We start from the raw sequence: 27,666 nt of genomic DNA, 5'->3' as shown, positions 1-27,666 counted from the left end.
GACAGGGCCTGGGCGTTGGGTGCTGACAGGGCCTGGGCGTTGGGGGTGTTTTGGGATGGGACCAGGGTGGTGCTGGTTAAGTGCTCAGTGCTGTGTCCTGGGCCTCAGGAGGGGGTCACCTACACTCAACAGACACAACAGAGTTCTGAGAGGAGGAAGAGGAGGACACAGGAGTGGCTAGCGTCAACATCACCGCTGCTGTTAGAGAGCTGGAGGACGGGGACGAGGAGGAGGAGGAGGAGGAGGCCGCCACCGTACCTGGAGAGAAGCAGAAACAACATGGTGGTCAGATAGAGAAGAAACAACATGGTGGTCAGATAGAGAAGAAACAACATGGTGGTCAGATAGAGAAGAAACAACATGGTGGTCAGATAGAGAAGAAACAACATGGTGGTCAGATAGAGAAGAAACAACATGGTGGTCAGATAGAGAAGAAACAACATGGTGGTCAGATGGAGCAGAAACAACAGGTGGTCAGATGAAGCAGAACTGGGGGTTGTCTGCTGTGTCTACAGGGCCTTCAGAAAGTATTCACACCCCTTGACTTTTTCCACATGTTGTTGTGTTACAGCCTGAATCTAAAATATATTACAATAACCCATAATGTCAAAGTGGGATTTTTTTTAAATCATCTTTTTTAAATTAATAAAAAATGAAAAGCTGAAATGTCTTGCGTCAATAAGTATTCAACCCGTTTGTTATGGCAAGCCTAAATAAGTTCAGGAGTAAAAATGTGCTTAACAAGTCACATACAGTTGAAGTCGGAAGTTTACATACACTTAGGTTGGAGTCATTAAAACTTGTTTTTCAACCACTCCACAAATTTCTTGTTAACAAACTATAGTTTTGGCAAGTCGGTTAGGACATCTACTTTGTGCATGACACAAGTAATTTTTCCAACAATTGTTTACAGACAGATTATTTCACTTATAATTCACTGTATCACAATTCCAGTGGGTCAGAAGTTTTACATACACTAAGTTGACTGTGCCTTTAAACAGCTTGGAAAATTCCAGAAAATTATGTCATGGCTTTAGAAGCTTCTGATAGGCTAACTGACATCATTTGTGTCAATTGGAGGTGTACCTGTGGATGTATTTCAAGGCCTACCTTCAAACTCAGTGCCTCTTTGCTTGACATCATGGGAAAATCAAAAGAAATCAGCCAAGACCTCAGAAAAAAATGGTAGACCTCCAAAAGTCTGGTTCATCCTTGGGAGCAATTTCCAAACGACTGAAGGTACCACGTTCATCTGTACAAACAATAGTATGCAACTATAAACACCATGGGACCACGCAGCCATCATACCGCTCAGGAAGGAGACGCTTTCTGTCTCCTAGAGATGAATGTACTTTGGTGCGAAAAGTGCAAATCAATCCCAGAACAACAGCAAAGGACCTTGTGAAGATGCTGGAGGAAACAGGTACAAAAGTATCTATATCCACAGTAAAACGAGTCCTATATCGACATAACCTGAAAGGCCGCTCAGCAAGGAAGAAGCCACTGCTCCAAAACCGCCATAAAAAAAGCCAGAATACGGTTTGCAACTGCACATGGGGACAAAGATTGTACCTTTTGGAGAAATGTCCTCTGGTCTGATGAAACAAAAATATAACTGTTTGGCCATAATGACCATCGTTATGTTTGGAGGAAAAAGGGGAAGGCTTGCAAGCCGAAGAACACCATCCCAACCGTGAAGCACGGGGTTGGCAGCATCATGCTGTGGGGGTGCTTTGCTGCAGGAGGGTCTGGTACACTTCACAAAATAGATGGCATCATGAGGAAGGAAAATTATGTGTATATATTGAAGCAACATCTCAAGACATCAGTCAGGAAGTTAAAGCTTGGTCGCAAATGGGTCTTCCAAATGGACAATGACCCCAAGCATACCAACAAAGTTGTGGCAAAATGGCTTAAGGACAACTAAGTCAAGGTATTGGAGTGGCCATCACAAAGCCCTGACCTCAATCCTATAGAACATTTATGGGCAGAACTGAAAAAGCGTGTGCGAGCAAGGAGGCCTACAAACCTGACTCAGTTACACCAGCTCTGTCAGGAGGAATGGGCCAAAATTCACCTAACTTATTGTGGGAAGCTTGTGGAAGGGAACCCGAAACGTTTGACCCAAGTTAAAGAATTTAAAGGTAATGCTACCAAATACTAATTGAGTGTATGTAAACTTCTGACCCACTGGGAATGTGATGAAAGAAATAAAAGCTGAAATAAATAATTCTCTCTACTATTTATCTGACATTTCACATTCTTAAAATTTTACATTTTAGTCATTTAGCAGACGCTCTTATCCAGAGCGACTTACAGTTTAGTGAGTGCATACATTTTTCATAAAATAAAGTGGTGATCCTAACTGACCTAAGACAGGGAATTTTTACTAGGATTAAATGTCAGGAATTGTGAAAAACTGAGTTTAAATGTATTTGGCTAAGGTGTATGTAAACTGAGTTTAAATGTATTTGGCTAAGGTATATGTAAACAGAGTTTAAATGTATTTGGCTAAGGTGTATGTAAACAGAGTTTAAATGTATTTGGCTAAGGTGTATGTAAACAGAGTTTAAATGTATTTGGCTAAGGTGTATGTAAACAGAGTTTAAATGTATTTGGCTAAGGTGTATGTAAACAGAGTTTAAATGTATTTGGCTAAGGTGTATGTAAACAGAGTTTAAATGTATTTGGCTAAGGTGTATGTAAACAGAGTTTAAATGTATTTGGCTAAGGTGTATGTAAACAGAGTTTAAATGTATTTGGCTAAGGTGTATGTAAACAGAGTTTAAATGTATTTGGCTAAGGTGTATGTAAACTGAGTTTAAATGTATTTGGCTAAGGTGTATGTAAACAGAGTTTAAATGTATTTGGCTAAGGTGTATGTAAACAGAGTTTAAATGTATTTGGCTAAGGTGTATGTAAACAGAGTTTAAATGTATTTGGCTAAGGTGTATGTAAACAGAGTTTAAATGTATTTGGCTAAGGTGTATGTAAACAGAGTTTAAATGTATTTGGCTAAGGTGTATGTAAACAGAGTTTAAATGTATTTGGCTAAGGTGTATGTAAACAGAGTTTAAATGTATTTGGCTAAGGTGTATGTAAACAGAGTTTAAATGTATTTGGCTAAGGTGTATGTAAACAGAGTTTAAATGTATTTGGCTAAGGTGTATGTAAACTGAGTTTAAATGTATTTGGCTAAAGGTGTATGTAAACTGAGTTTAAATGTATTTGGCTAAGGTGTATGTAAACAGAGTTTAAATGTATTTGGCTAAGGTGTATGTAAACAGAGTTTAAATGTATTTGGCTAAGGTGTATGTAAACAGAGTTTAAATGTATTTGGCTAAGGTGTATGTAAACTGAGTTTAAATGTATTTGGCTAAAGGTGTATGTAAACTGAGTTTAAATGTATTTGGCTAAGGTGTATGTAAACAGAGTTTAAATTTATTTGGCTAAGGTGTATGTAAACAGAGTTTAAATGTATTTGGCTAAGGTGTATGTAAACAGAGTTTAAATGTATTTGGCTAAGGTGTATGTAAACTGAGTTTAAATGTATTTGGCTAAAGGTGTATGTAAACTGAGTCTAAATGTATTTGGCTAAGGTGTATGTAAACTGAGTTTAAATGTATTTGGCTAAGGTATATGTAAACTGAGTCTAAATGTATTTGGCTAAGGTGTATGTAAACTGAGTCTAAATGTATTTGGCTAAAGGTGTATGTAAACAGAGTTTAAATGTATTTGGCTAAGGTGTATGTAAACTGAGTCTAAATGTATTTGGCTAAAGGTGTATGTAAACAGAGTTTAAATGTATTTGGCTAAGGTGTATGTAAACTGAGTTTAAATGTATTTGGCTAAGGTGTATGTAAACAGAGTTTAAATGTATTTGGCTAAGGTGTATGTAAACAGAGTTTAAATGTATTTGGCTAAGGTGTATGTAAACTGAGTTTAAATGTATTTGGCTAAAGGTGTATGTAAACTGAGTCTAAATGTATTTGGCTAAGGTGTATGTAAACTGAGTTTAAATGTATTTGGCTAAGGTACAGTGGGGAAAAAAAGTATTTAGTCAGCCACCAATTGTGCAAGTTCTCCCACTTAAAAAGTTGAGAGAGGCCTGTAATTTTCATCATAGGTACACGTCAACTATGACAGACAAAATGAGGGAAAAAAATCCAGAAAATCACATTGTAGGATTTTTTATGAATTTATTTGCAAATGATGGTGGAAAATAAGTATTTGGTCAATAACAAAAGTTTCTCAATACTTTGTTATATACCCTTTGTTGGTAATGACACAGGTCAAACGTTTTCTGTAAGTCTTCACAAGGTTTTCACACACTGTTGATGGTATTTTGGCCCATTCCTCCATGCAGATCTCCTTTAGAGCAGTAATGTTTTGGGGCTGTTGCTGGGCAACACGGACTTTCAACTCCCTCCAAAGATTTTCTATGGGGTTGAGATCTGGAGACTGGCTAGGCCACTCCAGGACCTTTAAATGCTTCTTACGAAGCCACTCCTTCATTGCCCGGGCGGTGTGTTTGGGATCATTGTCATGCTGAAAGACCCAGCCACGTTTCATCTTCAATGCCCTTGCTGATGGAAGGAGGTTTTCACTCAAAATCTCACGATACATGGCCCCATTCATTCTTTCCTTTACACGGATCAGTCGTCCTGGTCCCTTTGCAGAAAAACAGCCCCAAAGCATGATGTTTCCACCCCCATGCTTCACAGTAGGTATGGTGTTCTTTGGATGCAACTCAGCATTCTTTGTCCTCCAAACACGACAAGTTGAGTTTTTACCAAAAAGTTCTATTTTGGTTTCATCTGACCATATGACATTCTCCCAATCCTCTTCTGGATCATCCAAATGCACTCTAGCAAACTTCAGACGGGCCTGGACATGTACTGGCTTAAGCAGGGGGACACGTCTCGCACTGCAGGATTTGAGTCCCTGGCGGCGTAGTGTGTTACTGATGGAAGGCTTTGTTACTTTGGTCCCAGCTCTCTGCAGGTTCTTCACTAGGTCCCCCCCGTGTGGTTCTGGGATTTCTGCTCACCGTTCTTGTGATCATTTTGACCCCACGGGGTGAGATCTTGCGTGGAGCCCAGATCGAGGGAGATTATCAGTGGTCTTGTATGTCTTCCATTTCCTAATAATTGCTCCCACAGTTGATTTCTTCAAACCAAGCTGCTTACCTATTGCAGATTCAGTCTTCCCAGCCTGGTACAGGTCTACAATTTTGTTTCTGGTGTCCTTTGACAGCTCTTTGGTCTTGGCCACAGTGGAGTTTGGAGTGTGACTGTTTGAGGTTGTGGACAGGTGTCTTTTATACTGATAACAAGTTCAAACAGGTGCCATTAATACAGGTAACGAGTGGAGGACAGAGGAGCCTCTTAAAGAAGAAGTTACAGGTCTGTGAGAGCCAGAAATCTTGCTTGTTTGTAGGTGACCAAATACTTATTTTCCACCATAATTTGCAAATAAATTCATTAAAAATCCTACAATGTGATTTTCTGGATTTTCTTTCCTCATTTTGTCTGTCATAGTTGACGTGTACCTATGATGAAAATTACAGGCCTCTCTCATCTTTTTAAGTGGGAGAACTTGCACAATTGGTGGCTGACTAAATACTTTTTTTCCCCACTGTATATGTAAACTGAGTCTAAATGTATTTGGCTAAGGTGTATGTAAACTGAGTTTAAATGTATTTGGCTAAGGTGTATGTAAACAGAGTTTAAATGTATTTGGCTGAGGTATATGTAAACAGAGTTTAAATGTATTTGGCTAAGGTGTATGTAAACAGAGTTTAAATGTATTTGGCTAAGGTGTATGTAAACAGAGTTTAAATGTATTTGGCTAAGGTGTATGTAAACTGAGTTTAAATGTATTTGGCTAAGGTGTATGTAAACTGAGTCTAAATGTATTTGGCTAAGGTGTATGTAAATTGAGTTTAAATGTATTTGGCTAAAGGTGTATGTAAACTGAGTCTAAATGTATTTGGCTAAGGTGTATGTAAACTGAGTTTAAATGTATTTGGCTAAGGTATATGTAAACTGAGTCTAAATGTATTTGGCTAAGGTGTATGTAAACTGAGTCTAAATGTATTTGGCTAAAGGTGTATGTAAACAGAGTTTAAATGTATTTGGCTAAGGTGTATGTAAACTGAGTCTAAATGTATTTGGCTAAAGGTGTATGTAAACTGAGTTTAAATGTATTTGGCTAAGGTGTATGTAAACAGAGTTTAAATGTATTTGGCTGAGGTATATGTAAACAGAGTTTAAATGTATTTGGCTAAGGTGTATGTAAACAGAGTTTAAATGTATTTGGCTAAGGTGTATGTAAACTTCCGACTTCAACTGTAATAAGTTGCATGGACTCACTCTGTGTGCAATAATAGTGTTTAACATGATTTTTGAATGACTACCTCATCTCTGTACCCCACACATACAATTATCTGTAAGGTCCCTCAGTCGAGCAGTGAATTTCAAACACAGATTCAACCACAAAGACCAGGGAGGTTTTCCAATGCCTCGCAAAGAAGGGCACCTATTGGTAGATGGGTAAAACTTAAAAAAGCAGACATTGAATATCCCTTTGAGCATGGTGAAGTTATTAATTACACTCTGGATGGTGTATCAATACACCCAGTCACTACAAGGATACAGGTGTCCTTCCTAACTCAGTTGGCGGAGAGGAAGGAAACCACTCTGGGATTTTCACCATGAGGTGACCTCTGATTGAGAGGGGGTCAAATACTTATTTCCCTCATTAAAATGCAAATCAATTTATAAAATTTTTGACATGCGTTTTTCTGGATTTTTGTTGTTGTTATTCTGTCTCTCACTGTTCAAATAAACCTGCCATTAAAATGATAGACGGATCATTTCTTTGTCAGTGGGCAAACATACAAAAAATCAGCAGGGGATCAAATACTTTTTCCCCCTCACTGTACACAGGGATATACTCAAGGGGTTAGTGGCGGTCCCCAGTACATGGGTATATTTTTTTATTGTGGAATGACTCACTCTCTCTCTCCTTCTTCTTGATGCGTTTGCGTCGTCGGTCGATGGAGGCCACCTCAGACTTGAGGGACAGGTAGTGGTTCCTGATGTCCTGCAGCTTCTCCTGGAGAAAGGAAATCCTCTCCAGGCTAGACATCTTCTCCAGATCCGCTAGGGGAGGATATGAAGACCGCTTTCAGTGGGAACAAAATGTTTTAAAGGCCCAGCGCAGTCAAACACTAGATTTTCCTGTGTTTTATATAAAACACAGGAAAATCTAGTGTTTGACTGCGCTGGGCCTTTAAAACATTTATATATTACCACACTATGGAGGTTGGAATAATACTGTGAAAATGATGATAATGGGCTTTTAGTGTAAGAGCTGTTTGAAAAGCCCGACTGAAATTTCTGCCTGTTTTGGTGGGATGGTGTTTTGGCCTGCCTGATGACATCACCATGCAATAAATGTGTTAATTGACCAATAATTAAGAGAGTTCCAAACCTCTCTGCCAATAACAGCTCTAGTTTTCCCCTCCTCAATCAGACCACTCCCAGATAGTCCTAGCTAAATTCTTGGTTGAGAAATTGCTCTATGATAACTTTTAATTGAAAACAATCAATCACAGTAAGGTATTTAATTGTTACCCAGAAATTATTTGATATTGATATGAAAACAGGTTAATTGGGCCTTTAAGGACAGGCCTTAGGAGATGTTTGAGGCTAGTAAGCAAGTCTACGTAAATGGAAAGGTAAATGAGAATCCTGTAGCTAGCTAGCGTATATCTGGAGGGGTTGGTGGGGCTGTAGCTAGCTAGCGTATATCTGGAGGGGTTGGTGGGGCTGTGTAAACTGCAGTTGGTCTGTAGCTAGCTAGCGTATATCTGGAGGGGTTGGTGGGGCTGTGTAAACTGCAGTTGGTCTGTAGCTAGCTAGCGTATATCTGGAGGGGTTGGTGGGGCTGTAGCTAGCCAGCGTATATCTGGAGGGGTTGGTGGGGCTGTGTAAACTGCAGTTGGTCTGTAGCTAGCTAGCGTATATCTGGAGGGGTTGGTGGGTCTGTAGCTAGCTAGCGTATATCTGGAGGGGTTGGTGGGGCTGTAGCTAGCTAGCGTATATCTGGAGGCGTTGGTGGGGCTGTGTAAACTGATGACACTTACGCTGGAGTTACGAAGCAACTTTCATGCAATTTTAGTTGCAGTTTGCAAGTGACATCATCGCAAACAACTTTGCTTTTACATGAAGCAACTCAAACGCAATTCAAATTGCATGCAACAGCCAATCAAATTGAAACGGCTTTTGTCATGTTGTTTGAGAATTCCAAACTCACCCAATGTTGTTCTGCAGCATTACATCGTGTTTCACTAATGATTTGTTTATCCACCCGTATGGTTATTGTAACAGCATGTATATAGACAAAATGCAGCCTGTACAATTTAGCTAGCAAGCCAAAATGACATTGCAAACACCAACACAGCTAACCAAGCTAGCAATCAAGAAGCAACTGAAAGTTGCTTTGTGTAACGCCAGCCTAAACACATCTGGAAGCTCCACTTGCAGACGCGTGGTGTTCTGCCATGGTGCTCTCTGTGGTGAGGGTGCTCTCTATGGTGAGGGTGCTCTCTGTGGTGAGGGTGCTCTCTATGGTGAGGGTGCTCTCTGTGGTGCTCTCTATGGTGAGGGTGCTCTCTGTGGTGCTCTCTATGGTGAGGGTGCTCTCTATGGTGAGGGTGCTCTCTCTGGTGAGGGTGCTCTCTATGGTGAGGGTGCTCTCTGTGGTGCTCTCTATGGTGAGGGTGCTCTCTCTGGTGAGGGTGCTCTCTATGGTGAGGGTGCTCTCTGTGGTGCTCTCTATGGTGAGGGTGCTCTCTATGGTGAGGGTGCTCTCTGTGGTGCTCTCTCTGGTGAGGGTGCTCTCTGTGGTGCTCTCTCTGGTGAGGGTGCTCTCTCTGGTGAGGGTGCTCTATGTGGTGCTCTCTGTGGTGAGGGTGCTCTATGTGGTGCTCTCTGTGGTGAGGTTGATGGTGCTCACGCTCCCGGTGATGTTCCCGATTGTGAGGATGGTGATGGTGGTCGGGGTCACCATGCTGCTTGTGGTACTTCTGGCTGGATGGAGGGGTGCGTCCCTGGATGGGCCCCTTCATGTCTGCTGCACCATGGGTCTTGGAGGCTGAAGACTTGGCTGTGCTCTCGCCCACTGACTGGTCTTCACTGTCACTGCTGTGGGCTGTAGGGAGGAGGAGGAGGAGAGGATGAGGAGACCGAACAGAAGGAATATATTAATTAGCTACAAGTGTAATTTCCATTTCAACAACTCATACAAGTGGATTAATTGCTCACAGTTGGTAATTGCTGGTGCTTGGAGAGTTGTTAGAATGAACATTTGAAGACGTGCTTCTATAAAAGCACAGCTTGTTCTACAGCTGATCTGACAGTGGCTCTGATCATTTCAGATGCCAGAGAAAGAGAGCAATAGGAGAGTGAGGCCAGAGGAAGCCAGATGCCAGAAGAGAGAGCAATAGGAGAGTGAGGCCAGAGGAAGCCAGATGCCAGATGAGAGAGCAATAGGACGGTGAGGCCAGAGGAAGCCAGATGCCAGAGAAAGAGAGAGCAATAGGAGAGTGAGGCCAGAGGAAGCCAGATGCCAGAAAGAGAGAGCAATAGGAGAGTGAGGCCAGAGAAAGCCAGATGCCAGACAGAGAGAGCAATAGGAGAGTGAGGCCAGAGGAAGCCAGATGCCAGAGGAGAGAGCAATAGGAGGGTGAGGCCAGAGGAAGCCAGATGCCAGAGGAGAGAGCAATAGGAGGGTGAGGCCAGAGGAAGCCAGATGCCAGAAGAGAGAGCAATAGGAGAGTGAGGCCAGAGGAAGCCAGATGCCAGAAAGAGAGAGCAATAGGAGAGTGAGGCCAGAGAAAGCCAGATGCCAGACAGAGAGAGCAATAGGAGAGTGAGGCCAGAGGAAGCCAGATGCCAGAGGAGAGAGCAATAGGAGGGTGAGGCCAGAGGAAGCCAGATGCCAGAGGAGAGAGCAATAGGAGGGTGAGGCCAGAGGAAGCCAGATGCCAGAAGAGAGAGCAATAGGAGAGTGAGGCCAGAGGAAGCCAGATGCCAGATGAGAGAGCAATAGGACGGTGAGGCCAGAGGAAGCCAGATGCCAGAGAAAGAGAGAGCAATAGGAGAGTGAGGCCAGAGAAAGCCAGATGCCAGAAAGAGAGAGCAATAGGAGAGTGAGGCCAGAGAAAAAGCCAGATGCCAGAAAGATAGAGCAATAGGAGAGTGAGGCCAGAGGAAGCCAGATGCCAGAAAGAGAGAGCAATAGGAGAGTGAGGCCAGAGAAAGCCAGATGCCAGAAAGAGAGAGCAATAGGAGAGTGAGGCCAGAGAAAGCCAGATGCCAGAAAGAGAGAGCAATAGGAGAGTGAGGCCAGAGGAAGCCAGATGCCAGAGGAGAGAGCAATAGGAGAGTGAGGCCAGAGGAAGCCAGATGCCAGAGGAGAGAGCAATAGGAGAGTGAGGCCAGAGGAAGCCAGATGCCAGAGAAAGAGAGCAATAGGAGAGTGAGGCCAGAGGAAGCCAGATGCCAGACAGAGAGAGCAATAGGAGAGTGAGGCCAGAGAAAGCCAGATGCCAGAAAGAGAGAGCAATAGGAGAGTGAGGCCAGAGGAAGCCAGATGCCAGAAAGAGAGAGCAATAGGAGAGTGAGGCCAGAGAAAGCCAGATGCCAGAAAGAGAGAGCAATAGGAGAGTGAGGCCAGAGGAAGCCAGATGCCAGACAGAGAGAGCAATAGGAGAGTGAGGCCAGAGGAAGCCAGATGCCAGAAAGAGAGAGCAATAGGAGAGTGAGGCCAGAGGAAGCCAGATGCCAGAAAGAGAGAGCAATAGGAGAGTGAGGCCAGAGGAAGCCAGATGCCAGAAAGAGAGCAATAGGAGAGTGAGGCCAGAGAAAGCCAGATGCCAGAAAGAGAGCAATAGGAGAGTGAGGCCAGAGAAAGCCAGATGCCAGAAAGAGAGAGCAATAGGAGAGTGAGGCCAGAGGAAGCCAGATGCCAGAGGAGAGAGCAATAGGAGAGTGAGGCCAGAGGAAGCCAGATGCCAGAGGAGAGAGCAATAGGAGAGTGAGGCCAGAGGAAGCCAGATGCCAGAGGAGAGAGCAATAGGAGAGTGAGGCCAGAGGAAGCCAGATGCCAGAGAAAGAGAGCAATAGGAGAGTGAGGCCAGAGGAAGCCAGATGCCAGACAGAGAGAGCAATAGGAGAGTGAGGCCAGAGAAAGCCAGATGCCAGAAAGAGAGCAATAGGAGAGTGAGGCCAGAGGAAGCCAGATGCCAGAAAGAGAGAGCAATAGGAGAGTGAGGCCAGAGAAAGCCAGATGCCAGAAAGAGAGAGCAATAGGAGAGTGAGGCCAGAGGAAGCCAGATGCCAGAGGAGAGAGCAATAGGAGAGTGAGGCCAGAGGAAGCCAGATGCCAGACAGAGAGAGCAATAGGAGAGTGAGGCCAGAGGAAGCCAGATGCCAGACAGAGAGAGCAATAGGAGAGTGAGGCCAGAGGAAGCCAGATGCCAGAAAGAGAGAGCAATAGGAGAGTGAGGCCAGAGGAAGCCAGATGCCAGAGAAAGAGAGCAATAGGAGAGTGAGGCCAGAGGAAGCCAGATGCCAGAAAGAGAGAGCAATAGGAGAGTGAGGCCAGAGGAAGCCAGATGCCAGAGAAAGAGAGCAATAGGAGAGTGAGGCCAGAGGAAGCCAGATGCCAGAGAGAGAGAGCAATAGGAGAGTGAGGCCAGAGAAAGCCAGATGCCAGAAAGAGAGAGCAATAGGAGAGTGAGGCCAGAGGAAGCCAGATGCCAGAAAGAGAGAGCAATAGGAGAGTGAGGCCAGAAAGAGAGAGCAATAGGAGAGTGAGGGCAGAAGTAAGCCAGATGCCAGAAAGAGAGAGCAATAGGAGAGTGAGGCCAGAAGTAAGCCAGATGCCAGAAATAGAGAGCAATAGGAGAGTGAGGCCAGAAGAAGTCAGATGCCAGAAAGAGAGAGCAATAGGAGAGTGAGGCCAGAGGAAGCCAGATGCCAGAAGAGAGAGCAATAGGAGAGTGAGGCCAGAGGAAGCCAGATGCCAGAAAGAGAGAGCAATAGGAGAGTGAGGCCAGATGCCAGAAAGAGAGAGCAATAGGAGAGTGAGGCCAGAGGAAGCCAGATGCCAGAAAGAGAGAGCAATAGGAGAGTGAGGCCAGAGGAAAGCCAGATGCCAGAAAGAGAGAGCAATAGGAGAGTGAGGCCAGAGGAAGCCAGATGCCAGAAAGAGAGAGCAATAGGAGAGTGAGGCCAGAGGAAGCCAGATGCCAGAAAGAGAGAGCAATAGGAGAGTGAGGCCAGAGGAAGCCAGATGCCAGAAAGAGAGAGCAATAGGAGAGTGAGGCCAGAGGAAGCCAGATGCCAGAAAGAGAGAGCAATAGGAGAGTGAGGCCAGAGGAAGCCAGATGCCAGAAAGAGAGAGCAATAGGAGAGTGAGGCCAGAGGAAGCCAGATGCCAGAAAGAGAGAGCAATAGGAGAGTGAGGCCAGAGGAAGCCAGATGCCAGAAAGAGAGAGCAATAGGAGAGTGAGGCCAGAGGAAGCCAGATGCCAGAAAGAGAGAGCAATAGGAGAGTGAGGCCAGAGGAAGCCAGATGCCAGAAAGAGAGAGCAATAGGAGAGTGAGGCCAGAGGAAGCCAGTTCGGGGCCGTATGTATCAAGCATCTCAGAGTGCTGATCTAGGATCAGGTCCCTCCTATCAAAATAATCTTATTAACTATGATCCAAAAGACTAAACTGACTTAACTCCTACTCTGAGATGCATGATATATACGGGCCAGATTCACCAGCCCTAGCGTAGCCCTCGGTAACTAGTGGGTGCTGTCAAAGACTCTCTTCCTTACCAGGTTTCCTGTTGTTGTTCTTCTTGGGAGGCACTGAGCTCTTTCTGTTTGGCTTGTGTCTCTTTGCTGCTCCACCTGCCTGCTGATCCTTCTGACGCTTGTGGCTGGCAGACACTGGAAGGGGAAGACAGGAGGACAGTGAGAACATAGGCTAGTTTTATCAGTGAGTGTGTGGAGAGAGAGAGAGAGAGAGAGAGAGAGAGAGAGAGAGAGAGAGAGAGAGAGAGAGAGAGAGAGAGAGAGAGAGAGAGAGAGAGAGAGAGAGAGAGAGAGAGAGAGAGACACAGAGACAGAGACAGAGACAGAGACAGAGACAGAGAGAGACAGAGACAGAGACAGAGAGAGAGAGAGAGAGAGAGAGAGAGAGAGAGAGGAGAGAGAGAGAGAGAGAGACAGAGAGAGAATCTGGCCCCAAAGTGGTGAAAGAAGTGGGATAGTCTGAGGCAGAGAGATGGTACCACTAGTAATGTGCATCTGAATCACCAAGCACTTCAGTAACTTCATGTAAAATAAAACTGGAAGGAGAAGAAGTCCTCTGTAAAGGTACCACCTGTGTTCAGTGTTAGTGGAGTTCCTTACCTTTGGCTTTGTGTTCAGTGTTAGTGGAGTTCCTTACCTTTGGCTTTGTGTTCAGTGTTAGTGGAGTTCCTTACCTTTGGCTTTGTGTTCAGTGTTAGTGGAGTTCCTTACCTTGCTTTTGTTCAGTGTTAGTGGAGTTCCTTACCTTTGGCTTTGTGTTCAGTGTTGTGAGTTCCACCTTTGGCTTTGTGTTCAGTGTTAGTGGAGTTCCTTACCTTTGGCTTTGTGTTCAGTGTTAGTGGAGTTCCTTACCTTTGGCTTTGTTTTTTAGCTTTGTGTTCAGTGTTAGTGGAGTTCCTTACCTTTGGCTTTGTGTTCAGTGTTAGTGGAGTTCCCTTACCTTTCTTTGTGTTCAGTGTTAGTGGAGTTCCTTACCTTTGGCTTTGTGTTCAGTGTTAGTGGAGTTCCTTACCTTTGGCTTTGTGTTCAGTGTTAGTGGAGTTCCTTACCTTTGGCTTTGTGTTCAGTGTTAGTGGAGTTCCTTACCTTTGGCTTTGTGTTCAGTGTTAGTGTTGTCGTGCCGACTGCTACTACTGAGTTCCAGACTGCAGGTAGAGTTGGAGTGGCTGTGAGAGGAGGACAGGCTACCTGGACCGTCCAGGAGGGAGGCTTTACTCTGCGAGGAGGGGGATCCTATTCCCCCATGGTGGTGGTGGTGCTCTCCCTGGTCCTGGTCTGGAGAATAACAACTTTATTGATCCATACGAGACAGAAATTGGTATTCTGACCAAAACCCCCCCACAATTGCTTTCCATCCAGGGGCACTGCTGCTGACTCTGTTCCTCTCAACGTGTGTGTGTGTGTGTGTGTGTGTGTGTGTGTGTGTGTGTGTGTGTGTGTGTGTGTGTGTGTGTGTGTGTGTGTGTGTGTTGGAAAGGCAGAAGACACATTTCCGTTCTAACCAATGGACAATAAAGCTGTATTGTATTGATCCATACGAGATGGAAGTTGGGTCTTCTGCTGTGCCCAACTCCTCCAATATCCACACACACACACACACACACACATTTGGTGACATCCAGTGCCTTCAGAAAGTGTTCCCACCCCTTGACTTTTTCCACATTTTGTTGTGTTACGGCCTGCATTTAAAATGGATGAAATTGAGATTTTGTCACTGGCCTAAACACACAATACACTATAATTTCAAAGTGGAATTATGAATATCCCTTTGAGCATGGTGAAGTTATCAATTACACTCTGGATGGTGTATCAATACACCCAGTCACTACAAAGATACAGGCGTCCTTCCTGACTCAGTTGGCGGAGAGGAAGGAAACCACTCAGGGATTTCACCATGAGGCCAATGGTGACTTTAAAACAGTTACAGAGTTTAATGGCTTTGATAGGAGAAAACTGAGGATGGATCAACAACATTGTAGTTACTCCACAATACTAACCTAATTCACAGAGTGAAAAGAAGGAAGCCTGTACAGAATAAAGATATTCCAAAACATGCATCCTGTTTGCAATAAGGCACTAAAGTAAAACTGCATAAAATGTGGCAAAGAAATAAACGTTATGTCCTGAATACAAAGTGTTATGTTTGGGGCAAATCCAATACAACACATCACTGAGTACCACTCTCCATATTTACAAGCATGGTGGTGGCTGCATCATGTTATGGGTATGCTTGTCATCGTTAAGGACTGGGGAGTTTTTCAGGATAAAAAAGTAACGGAATAGAGCTAAGCACAGACAAAATCCTAGAGGAAAACCTGGTTCAGTCTGCTTTCCACCAGACACTGGGAGATTAATTCACCTTTCAGCAGGACAATAACCTAAAACACAAGGCCAAATCTACACTGTAGTTGCTTACCAAGAAGACAGTGAATGTTCCTGAGTGGCCGAGTTACAGTTTTGACTTAAATCTGCTTGAAAATCTATGGCAAGACCTGCAAATGGTTCTCTAGCAATGATCAACAACCAATTTCATTAAATTTAATGAGGATCTATTTTAGTCCTCATTTGGACTAATCTTTCAAGAGTCCTTAAACATTCAAATCAAATCACATTTACACATAACACACTGTTACAAACAACAGACATAATACACTGCCATATTGACAAGATAAATACTCTGAAAAGATAGATTGATTCCTTCATCTACCATAGTCCTGCACAACCTTCCAATTTATTATATTTAAATGGTTCTAAAGTACTGTTTGAATTGATATATTGAAAGGTTTCTGGTTTGCTCAGATAAATTATTACATTTCTCTATTACTCTGAATCAAAATGTCATTTAGCCTATTTATCTGTTCTGTCTGGATAACACATAGAAAGAAATGAGCTTTATGTCCACATTACTGAGTACCACTCTCCATATAATACATAGATGGGTGGACAATCTATTCCTAGTATTGACTGAACGTCTGTCTCTTACCAACTGAATACTGTTGTGAATGGAGTTTGGCCGTTTTAAAATGGTGTACATTGTGAGATAAAATAAGCATGTTTTTTTTTCAATTATCTTGTTGATTAATGACCACCCAAGAGCATTGTGCATGACTACAACAGAATAATCATATCTCCACCTTAAAACAATCCCTGCTGCTTTATTCTGTGCAATCTGCAGCCTCCTAATTTCACTTGCTAATGCATTTCCCCAGACCACAGAACAGTAGTTCACCTGACTCCCAATTAATGCTTGGGTTGTTTGCTTAAGAATCTTTCCTGGTAAATATTTAGCTATCCTTCTGATCATGCATGCATTATTTTTTTTTTTTTTACATAGATGAGTTATTTGAGACGACCATGATAAGCAGTTGTCTAGCTGCACCCTTAGTAGTTTGGTTTCTGACACTTCCTCAATTTCTACTCCCATGTTGTGTTGGCCTTTTCCTGGTGGAACAGACCAACATAACCTTGGCGTTCAAAACAAGTTTGTTCCGGCAAACCCACTCCTTGATATTGACCCAGATCTACCTGTAGAGCTTGCTGTACCTGTTGAACCGATTGTCTTGCTGTATAAATTGTAGTATCATCTGCAAATATAGTAGCTTGAGTTTCAGATAAGGCATAAGGAAGGTGGTTGGTATATATGAAAAAAATAAGTGGCCCAAGGCAGCTGCCCTGCGGTATTCCACAGTGGCCCAAGGCAGCTGCCCTGCGGTATTCCACAGTCTAAAGCATGAGGGGAAGAAAATGACCCATTGATATAGGTGGACTGTTTCCTGTCGGTTAGATATGACTGTACCCAATTCAATGCTGCCTCCTTAAACCCATAATGCAATAAATTTGTCAAAATTATTTCATGATCCACTAAATCAAATGCTGCACTGAAATCTAAAAATAGTACACCCACAAATCTGCCATTATCCATAGCATTGAGCCACTGGTGAGTCATGTCAACCAATGCGGTGGTAGCGATAAGCATGCTGATTAGCTGTGATCAGATAATTATTTTCCATATACTCCCATATTTGTCTACTCAAAATACCTTCCAATATCTTACTGAGTGAAGGGTGTAGACTGATTGGTCGACTATTGGCAGGAATAATGGGTTCTTTGCTCTCTTTCGGGATTGGACAGAGCTTAGCATTTGGAAATATCCCCTTTTCTTGTGACCAATTAAATATGCATTTCAGTGGAGTCTGGGGAGCAGCATAGTGAAGAAAAGCATTGTCCATAAGATCTTAACCTGTAGATGTACCATTGGGTAATGACTTCAATAGGTTTAACACCTCCTATCATAGCCTGTAGATGTTCCATTGGGTAATGACTTCAATAGGTTTAACACCTCCTATCATAGCCTGTAGATGTTCCATTGGGTAATGACTTCAATAGGTTTAACACCTCCTATCATAACCTGTAGATGTTCCATTGGGTAATGACTTCAATAGGTTTAACACCTCCTATCATAACCTGTAGATGTACAATTGGGTAATGACTTCAATAGGTTTAACACCTCCTATCATAACCTGTAGATGTACCATTGGGTAATGACTTCAATAGGTTTAACACCTATCATAACCTGTAGATGTTCCATTGGGTAATGACTTCAATAGGTTTAACACCTATCATAACCTGTAGATGTACCATTGGGTAATGACTTCAACAGGTTTAACACCTATCATAACCTGTAGATGTACCATTGGGTAATGACTTAACAGGTTTAACACCTCCTATCATAACCTGTAGATGTTCCATTGGGTAATGACTTCAATAGGTTTAACACCTCATATCATAACCTGTAGATTTACCATTGGGTAATGACCAACAGGTTTAACACCTCCTATCATAACCTGTAGATGTTCCATTGGGTAATGACTTCAATAGGTTTCACACCTCCTATCATAACCTGTAGATGTTCCATTGGGTAATGACTTCAATAGGTTTAACACCTCCTATCATAACCTGTAGATGTTCCATTGGGTAATGACTTCAACAGGTTTAACACCTCCTATCATAACCTGTAGATGTACCATTGGGTAATGACCAACAGGTTTAACACCTCATATCATAACCTGTAGATGTTCCATTGGGTAATGACTTCAATAGGTTTAACACCTCCTATCATAACCTGTAGATGTTCCATTGGGTAATGACTTCAACAGGTTTAACACCTCCTATCATAACCTGTAGATGTTCCATTGGGTAATGACTTCAATAGGTTCTGTACCTACAGCGTAAACGAACACTAACATCTGCCCCGTTCCTAAGGTCCCCAGTCCTGGAGAGAAAAGTGATTGGAGACCAATCTCTATGACATCAAGTCCAGGAAAGGCTCATAGCCAAGAAGTTCATACCATATGCTCTTGAAGACTGCAAAAACCAGTATGCATACTAAACACAGCACAACACATGAGCTGGTCAGATCCACACTCAACTGGCTTACAGAGACAGACTCAACCCACCATGGTCCGGGTTCTGCTGGCGGAAATGTCAAAGACTTTTGATTGTGTCGACCATGCTGAACTCCTCCAGCATATGGCCAGTCTGGGTCTATGTCCAAGGCTACTCACCTGGCTTCACAGCTATACAACAGGGAGAACACAGAGGGTGATGGGGACATGGACATGTACAGCTCATGGACAGAGGTAACATCTGGGGTCCCCCAGGGTGGGGTCGTCTCGCCTCACCTCTTCCTGCTTCACATGTCCACTCGGATAGTCATCTTTGAGGACACACTGGACACTGGCTACGCCGACGACATTGGTCTGTCCCGGGCATTGGTCTGTCCCGGGCATTGGTCTGTCCCGGGCATTGGTCTGTCCCGGGCATTGGTCTGTCCCGGGCATTGGTCTGTCCCGGGCATTGGTCTGTCCCGGGCATTGGTCTGTCCCGGGCATTGGTCTGTCCCGGGCATTGGTCTGTCCCGGGCATTGGTCTGTCCCGGGCATTGGTCTGTCCCGGGCATTGGTCTGTCCCGGGCATTGGTCTGTCCCGGGCATTGGTCTGTCCCGTGCTTTAAGGCTAGCAAACATTGAAAATGACCTCAGTGGAAGAGGTAAAGGAACTGGAGGAATGGGCAGCAGAGAACAACATGCTTCTCAAATGGAAAGGCTGTCCAACTAAGAATCTGCTTCTCCCAAAATCCTCCCCTAACCACTAATACCGGGTGGTCAGGCTGTTCCAGTTGGAACCAGCTCCACTAATACCGGGTGGATCAGGCTGTTCCAGTTGGAACCAGCTCCACTAATACCGGGTGGACAGGCTGTTCCAGTTGGAACCAGCTCCACTAATACCGGGTGGACAGGCTGTTCCAGTTGGAACCAGCTCCACTAATACCTTGGCTTCCACTTGGACAACTAACTCAGTGGGGGCCAACACATTAACCAGGCAATGAAAAATACTTCCAAGGCGTCTCCACTTCCTGACTGTGATGGCAAGAAACGGCCTTCCCACCGATGACGTCTGCACTACCCTGATCCGACCATGCCTGGTGCATGCCAGTGTGTTGCTGGTGGGCTGCACAAAGAAGCAGGACGCTGCAGTGGACCGGGTACAGACTAAAGGCAAGCAAGATAATAACTAACAAACAAGAGACAGTCACGGAGAGAGAGAGCAAGCAGCAGTACGATTGGTCACTGACATGATGCACCAACCTGACTCTCCTCTACATGATGTACTACCACAGAGAAGAGGAGAGAGTACTGGACCCTCTACATGATGTACTACCACAGAGAAGAGGAGACAGTACTGGACCCTCTACATGATGTACTACCACAGAGAAGAGGAGACAGTACTGGACCCTCTACATGATGTACTACCACAGAGAAGAGGAGACAGTACTGGACCCCCTACATGATGTACTACCACAGAGAAGAGGAGACAGTACTGGACCCCCTACATGATGTACTACCACAGAGAAGAGGAGACAGTACTGGACCCCCTACATGATGTACTACCACAGAGAAGAGGAGACAGTACTGGACCCCCTACATGATGTACTACCACAGAGAAGAGGAGACAGTACTGGACCCTCTACATGATGTACTACCACAGAGAAGAGGAGACAGTACTGGACCCCCTACATGATGTACTACCACAGAGAAGAGGAGACAGTACTGGACCCTCTACATGATGTACTACCACAGAGAAGAGGAGACAGTACTGGACCCTCTACATGATGTACTACCACAGAGAAGAGGAGACAGTACTGGACCCCCTACATGATGTACTACCACAGAGAAGAGGAGACAGTACTGGACCCCCTACATGATGTACTACCACAGAGAAGAGGAGACAGTACTGGACCCCCTACATGATGTACTACCACAGAGAAGAGGAGACAGTACTGGACCCTCTACATGATGTACTACCACAGAGAAGAGGAGACAGTACTGGACCCTCTACATGATGTACTACCACAGAGAAGAGGAGACAGTACTGGACCCTCCTCTACATGATGTACTACCACAGAGAAGAGGAGACAGTACTGGACCCTCTACATGATGTACTACCACAGAGAAGAGGAGACAGTACTGGACCCCCTACATGATGTACTACCACAGAGAAGAGGAGACAGTACTGGACCCTCTACATGATGTACTACCACAGAGAAGAGGAGACAGTACTGGACCCTCTACATGATGTACTACCACAGAGAAGAGGAGACAGTACTGGACCCCCTACATGATGTACTACCACAGAGAAGAGGAGATAGTACTGGACCCTCTACATGATGTACTACCACAGAGAAGAGGAGACAGTACTGGACCCTCTACATGATGTACTACCACAGAGAAGAGGAGACAGTACTGGACCCTCTACATGATGTACTACCACAGAGAAGAGGAGATAGTACTGGACCCTCCGCAACCAGAGCCAACTGTCCAGCATCCGACCACTGCCATCAGACTTTTTAATAATCAAATATACTTTTTTACTGTAATCGGTTAGGATTTTTTGTTTGTTTGTATTTTACCCCCTTTTTCGATCTTGTCTCATCGCTGCAACTCCCCAACGGGCTCGGGAGGCGAAGGTCGAGTCATGCGTCCTCTGAAACATGACCCGCCAAACCGTGCTTCTTAACACCCGCCCACTTAACCCGGAAGCCAGCCGCACCAATGGAGGAAACACCGTTCGCCTGACGACCGAGATCAGTTGAACAGTTTTTTGCTAGAGTGCGATGAGCCAGGTAAAGCCCCCCCGGCCAAACCCTCCCCTAACCCGGCCAAACCCTCCCCTAACCCGGCCAAACCCTCCCCTAACCCGGCCAAACCCTCCCCTAACCCGGCCAAACCCTCCCCTAACCCGGACCACGCTGGGCCAATTGTGCGCCGCCCTATGGGACTCCCAATCACGGCCGGTTGTGATACAGCCTGGAATCGAACCAGGGGGTCTGTAGTGACGCCTCAAGCACTGAGATGCAGTGCCTTAGACCGCTGCGCCACTCAGGAGGCCGGTTAGGACTTGCTTAATTGAATGTAGTATCCTGTGTTTTTTAAGCATTTGTCTAAATGTAACTGTGCATTCTGCATAATTCAGTCTCGTCAACTGCAAGCATGAATGAAATAAATCAAATAAAACAAGAAAATCAATACTTTCTGCAGGCACTGTATACACAAATACACATTTTGGTAGGAGAGGCTGGAGCAGTGGGCAGCTACCAGTGTAGTGCCCGGTGAACAGGTTAAGTGCCTCGCTCAAGGGCACAACGGCAGGTGACGTATCTAGGACACTGGCCCCGCTTCTCCGACCGCTAGGCAACCCTTACCTGGCGGTAGATCCTGGTCCTGCTGTTCCCCTCCCAGACTCTCCACCTCCACCGTACTGCCGTCTGTCTCACTGCGACCCCCGCCGCCGCCTTCCTCTGCCAGGGGGTTGGGGTGCCCCAGAGCCAGGGGATCAGAGGAGGGCGTTGTACCAAGAGCAGGGGTTACAGAGAGGGGAGGACAGGAGGGCTGAGTCCGGTTAGAGCCAGTTCCAGACCCCTGCTCCATGGTCCCACTACCACTACCCCCCATGGAGGGGGACTCTGGGGTGGTGGGGGGGGTGTTGAGGACTGAGTTCGATCCGCTGGAGGGGAACTCCTCCTGCTCACTCCTCCTCTTCTCCTGCTCCTGGTTCTCCTCTGAGGGGTCATGGTCCTCCGTCTCCAGGCCTCCTCCTCCTGCCTCGTCTCCCTCCCCCCTGCTCTCCCTCTCCTCCAGGCCTGATGAGGAGGACTGGGCCGGTCCTGGGGGAGGAGGGGAGTTAGCAGCCTCTGTGTCTGAGTCAGAGAACAGCTCCTTCAGGGTCTTCTTGGGCCACTGGGCCTGAATAGTGGACCACACATCCTTCTGGCCCTTGGATCGACTGCCACCTGTCGGTCTCTCTCTCTCCCTCTCCCTCTCCTCCGAGCTGCTGGCTGCCATCTTAGCTCTCTTCTCAGGGATCTCCCAGAATCCCGCAGGGCGGGCGCCGCCACCCTTGGCCGCCTTGTCCTTCATGCCGTTGTACTTCTTGGAGGGGGAAGGTTTGGGACGGGAGCTGGGTCGGTCTCCGTCTCGGTCGGCCTGGTGGGGCTCAGTGGGAGGGGCACCTCCATCGTCTGAGCTGCTGCTAGAGGATCCTCCTCCTCTGTCCTCCCCCCCTGCTCTCTCCTGGGTCCTCCTGGTGGAGCCTCCCGGCAGCCAGTCTGCGCTCCTGGTGCTCCTGGTTGGGAGCTTGGTTTTGGACGGCGGTCCTTTATGGGTCTGTTGCTCCCCTGCCGCTCCCTCCGACTTCCTCTTCCTGGAGGCGGAGCTACCTGGCCCTTCCCTCTCAGCCTCAAACTCTGGTTGGCTACGCCGCTTCCCAGCCTCCGGGGTCTCGACGCTGATTAGTTCTTGGCTCTCCCCTGTGACCAATGGTGGTTTGGGGTCATCGGAAGGGGCGGTACCCTCCCAGCGGTCTGAGGCGTGAAGGGGTTTGGGGGGACCCCCCTTTCTGAGACCCCCTGGACCTGGATGGTCATCTTCGTCCTCACGCCCACCATCCTGATCAGACTCGTCTGTTGAACTCTCTGAGGCTGAAGGAAGCAAAGAAAAACAACATCTATTTTAGTACCTCGACAATGATTTTTGGCACCACAAACTTCCACTACAATGGCTTAGGCAACACAACAGCACTACCAATCAATGTAGAATAGTGATATGGAGTGAAATACAATCCTAATCTATTGAAGAGTCAATAAACTCAAACTACCGAAACTAAAAAAGTTAATTGTTAAACACTCAAAAGGCATAACATTGAGAAAAACCCTTGGCCTTGAAATTCGCTAACTTGTGCAAGAATCAAAGTAATGAAACTAAATGTGATTTGAATGACATATCCTGTTATATCTTGTTAGAGTTCACCACGACACTAACACCACAGTATACAGGTAGTCTCTACTCTATCTGGCTGTGTACAGTGAGGGGAAAAAGTATTTGATCCCCTGCTAATTTTGTACGTTTGCCCACTGATAAAGACATAATCAGTCTATAATTTTAATGGTAGGTTTATTTGAACAGTGAGAGACAGAAAAACAACAAAATAATCCAGAAGAAAACATGTAAAAAAATATATAAATTGATTTGCATTTTATTGCATGACATAAGTATTTGACCCCCTCTCAATCAGAAAGATTTCTGGCTCCCAGGTATCTTTTATACAGGTAACAAGCTGAGATTAGGAGAACACTCTTAAAGGGAGTGCTCCTAATCTCAGCTTGTTACCTGTATAAAAGACACCTGTCCACAGAAGCAATCAATCAATCAGATTCCAAACTCTCCACCATGGCCAAGACCAAAGAGCTCTCCAAGGATGTCAGGGACAAGATTGTAGACCTACACAAGGCTGGAATGGGCTACAAGACCATCGCAAAGCAGCTTGGTGAGAAGGTGACAACAGTTGGTGCGATTATTCGCAAATGGAAGAAACACAAAATAACTGTCAATCTCCCTCGGCCTGGGGCTCCATGCAAGATCTCACCTCGTGGAGTTGCAATGATCATGAGAACGGTGAGAATCAGCCCAGAACTACACGGGAGGATCTTGTCAATGATCTCAAGGCAGCTGGGACCATAGTCACCAAGAAAACAATTGGTAACACACTACGCCGTGAAGGACTGAAATCCTGCAGCGCCCGCAAGGTCCCCCTGCTCAAGAAAGCACATATACAGGCCCGTCTGAAGTTTGCCAATGAACATCTGAATGATTCAGAGGAGAACTGGGTGAAAGTGTTGTGGTCAGATGAGACCAAAATCGAGCTCTTTGGCATCAACTCAACTCGCCGTGTTTGGAGGAGGAGGAATGCTACCTATGACCCCAAGAACACCATCCCCACCATCAAACATGGAGGTGGAAACAATATGCTTTGGGGGTGTTTTTCTGCTAAGGGGACAGGACAACTTCACCGCATCAAAGGGACGATGGACGGGGCCATGTACCGTCAAATCTTGGGTGAGAATCTCCTTCCCTCAGCCAGGGCATTGAAAATGGGTCGTGGATGGGTATTCCAGCATGACAATGACCCAAAACACACGGCCAAGGCAACAAAGGAGTGGATCAAGAAGAAGCACATTAAGGTCCTGGAGTGGCCTAGCCAGTCTCCAGACCTTAATCCCATAGAAAATATGTGGAGGGAGCTGAAGGTTCGAGTTGCCAAACGTCAGCCTCAAAACCTTAATGACTTGGAGAAGATCTGCAAAGAGGAGTGGGACAAAATCCCTCCTGAGATGTGTGCAAACCTGGTGGCCAACTACAAGAAACGTCTGACCTCTGTGATTACCAACAAGGGTTTTGCCACCAAGTACTAAGTCATGTTTTGCAGAGGGGTCAAATACTTATTTCCCTCATTATAATGCAAATCAATTTATAACATTTTTGACATGTGTTTTTCTGGATTTTGTTGTTGTTATTCTGCCTCTCACTGTTCAAATAAACCTACCATTAAAATTATAGACTGATCAAGTCTTTGTCAGTGGGCAAACGTACAAAATCAGCAGGAGATCAAATACTTTTTTCCCCTCACTGTATCTAACAGTATACAGGTAGTCTCTACTGTTAGATACCACCTGTATACTGTTAGATACTACCTGTATACTGTTAAATACTACCTGTATACTGTTAGATACCACCTGTATACTGTTAGATACCACCTGTATACTGTTAGATACCACCTGTATACTGTTAGATACCACCTGTATACTGTTAGATACCACCTGTATACTGTTAGATACCACCTGTATACTGTTAGATACCACCTGTATACTGTTAGATACCACCTATATACTGTTAGATACTACCTGTATACTGTTAGATACCACCTGTATACTGCTAGATACTACCTGTATACTGTTAAATACTACCTGTATACTGTTAGATACTACCTGTATACTGTTAGATACTACCTGTATACTGTTAGATACCACCTGTATACGGTTAGATACCACCTGTATACGGTTAGATACCACCTGTATACGGTTAGATACCACCTGTATACGGTTAGATACCACCTGTATACTGTTAGATACCACCTGTATACTGTTAGATACCACCTGTATACTGTTAGATACCACCTGTATACTGTTAGATACCACCTGTATACTGTTAGATACCACCTGTATACTGTTAGATACCCCACCTGTATACTGTTAGATACTACCTGTATACTGTTAGATACCACCTGTATACTGTTAGAGACCACCTGTATACTGTTAGATACCACCTGTATACTGTTAGATACCACCTGTATACTGTTAGATACCACCTGTATACTGTTAGATACTACCTGTATACTGTTAGATACTACCTGTATACTGTTAGATACCACCTGTATACTGTTAGATACCACCTGTATACTGTTAGATACCACCTGTATACTGTTAGATACTACCTGTATACTGTTAGATACCACCTGTATACTGTTAGATACCACCTGTATACTGTTAGATACCACCTGTATATGGTTAGATACTACCTGTATACTGTTAGATACTACCTGTATACTGTTAGATACTACCTGTATACTGTTAGATACCACCTGTATACTGTTAGATACCACCTGTATACTGTTAGATACCACCTGTATACTGTTAGATACCACCTGTATACTGTTAGATACTACCTGTATACTGTTAGATACTACCTGTATACTGTTAGATACCACCTGTATACTGTTAGATACCACCTGTATACTGTTAGATACTACCTGTATACTGTTAGATACTACCTGTATACTGTTAGATACTACCTGTATACTGTTAGATACCACCTGTATACTGTTAGATACCACCGGTATACTGTTAGATACCACCTGTATACTGTTAGATACCACCTGTATACTGTTAGATACCACCTGTATACTGTTAGATACCACCTGTATACTGTTAGATACTACCTGTATACTGTTAGATACTACCTGTATACTGTTAGATACCACCTGTATACTGTTAGATACTACCTGTATACTGTATACTGTTAGATACCACCTGTATACTGTTAGATACCACCTGTATACTGTTAGATACATAGCCAGGTAGAGTAGTGACTACCTGGCAGGCCATTGAGGATAGAAGGGATTTCACTAGACTTGACTGGAGACTGCAGAGTCAGAGTCCTTTGGTTCTCACCGTCCTCCATCTTGGAGAAGACATGGCGCTCATGGGCTGAGCAGGGGCCGGAGCCAGAGCAGGGGCCGGGGGGTTTGGAGGAGGGGCGGGGGACACGCAGTCTGTTGGGAGACGGACTCCCCAGGTCCTCGTTCAGTCGTTCCAGGCGGTTGTGCTCTCTCTCCACTTTGTTCTGGGAGGGGAGGAACACCATGTTTAGGCCTCCAGAGTGTTGTGCTAACCTCATGTCATCTTCATAGACACAAACAACTGTATATTCATTCGAAATATATGCAAAATATAATAAAAAAATAAAACATTTTATTTCTCCTACCTTTATTTTCTTGCGGTGCTTAATCTTCTGAACATTCTTATTGGCCGGACGTACGATCTTGTCAGCTTTGACCCACTCATCATATCTAAATGGGAGAGACGGAGACAGAGAGTCAATCACAGGTCAAAGGTCAGTGATAAAGCCTACGTCACAAATGGTACCCTATTCCCTATGTAGTGCACTACTTTAGACCAGAGAATGGCACCCTATTCCCTATGTAGTGCACTACTTTAGACCAGAGAATGGCACCCTATTCCCTATGTTGTGCACTACTTTAGACCAGAGCACTGTGGGATTCCCTATTGGTCCTGGTCAAAAGTAGTGCACTATATAGGGAATAGGGTGCCATTCTCTGGTCTAAAGTAGTGCACTACATAGGGAATAGGGCGCCATTCTCTGGTCTAAAGTAGTGCACTACATAGGGAATAGGGCGCCATTCTCTGGTCTAAAGTAGTGCACTACATAGGGAATAGGGTGCCATTCTCTGGTCTAAAGTAGTGCACTATATAGGGAATAGGGTGCCATTCTCTGGTCTAAAGTAGTGCACTATATAGGGAATAGGGTGCCATTCTCTGGTCTAAAGTAGTGCACTATATAGGGAATAGGGTGCCATTTGGGACGCAAGCTAAGAGTTTGATCACATTCTCTCTCAGACAGCCAGCCACCCCTCTATCGTCGGTCTGACCCCAACTTTACTCAACATGACTTTCTAACCACAAGGATCAAGAAAGATCTCACAGAAAGATCTCACAGAAAGATCTCACAGAAAGAGACAACATTATATTGTGGAATAAGACAACCTTAATCAAGATAAATCAACATTATTATATGGATAAGACAACCTTAATATACAGC

The 27,666-nt window shown here is 44.9% G+C and overlaps 1 protein-coding gene across 1 annotated transcript; it reads right to left on the bottom strand.

The window, feature by feature from the left end:
* Positions 1 to 86: 86 nt before the first annotated feature.
* LOC123488873 (AT-rich interactive domain-containing protein 4B-like) lies at positions 87 to 26,928 on the bottom strand (the record flags this gene model as incomplete). Its single annotated transcript, XM_045219607.1, has 8 exons — positions 87 to 258; positions 7,020 to 7,166; positions 9,025 to 9,219; positions 12,899 to 13,012; positions 13,964 to 14,152; positions 21,639 to 22,913; positions 26,421 to 26,670; positions 26,812 to 26,928. Coding segments are annotated over 8 exons (2,430 nt in total), but the record flags the coding sequence as incomplete, so codon positions are not given.
* Positions 26,929 to 27,666: the final 738 nt, after the last annotated feature.

This window comes from Coregonus clupeaformis, unplaced genomic scaffold, assembly GCF_020615455.1.
Source record: "Coregonus clupeaformis isolate EN_2021a unplaced genomic scaffold, ASM2061545v1 scaf2532, whole genome shotgun sequence".
NCBI classification, from domain to species: Eukaryota; Metazoa; Chordata; class Actinopteri; order Salmoniformes; family Salmonidae; genus Coregonus; species Coregonus clupeaformis.
This window is presented reverse-complemented; position numbering and strand designations above follow the sequence as displayed.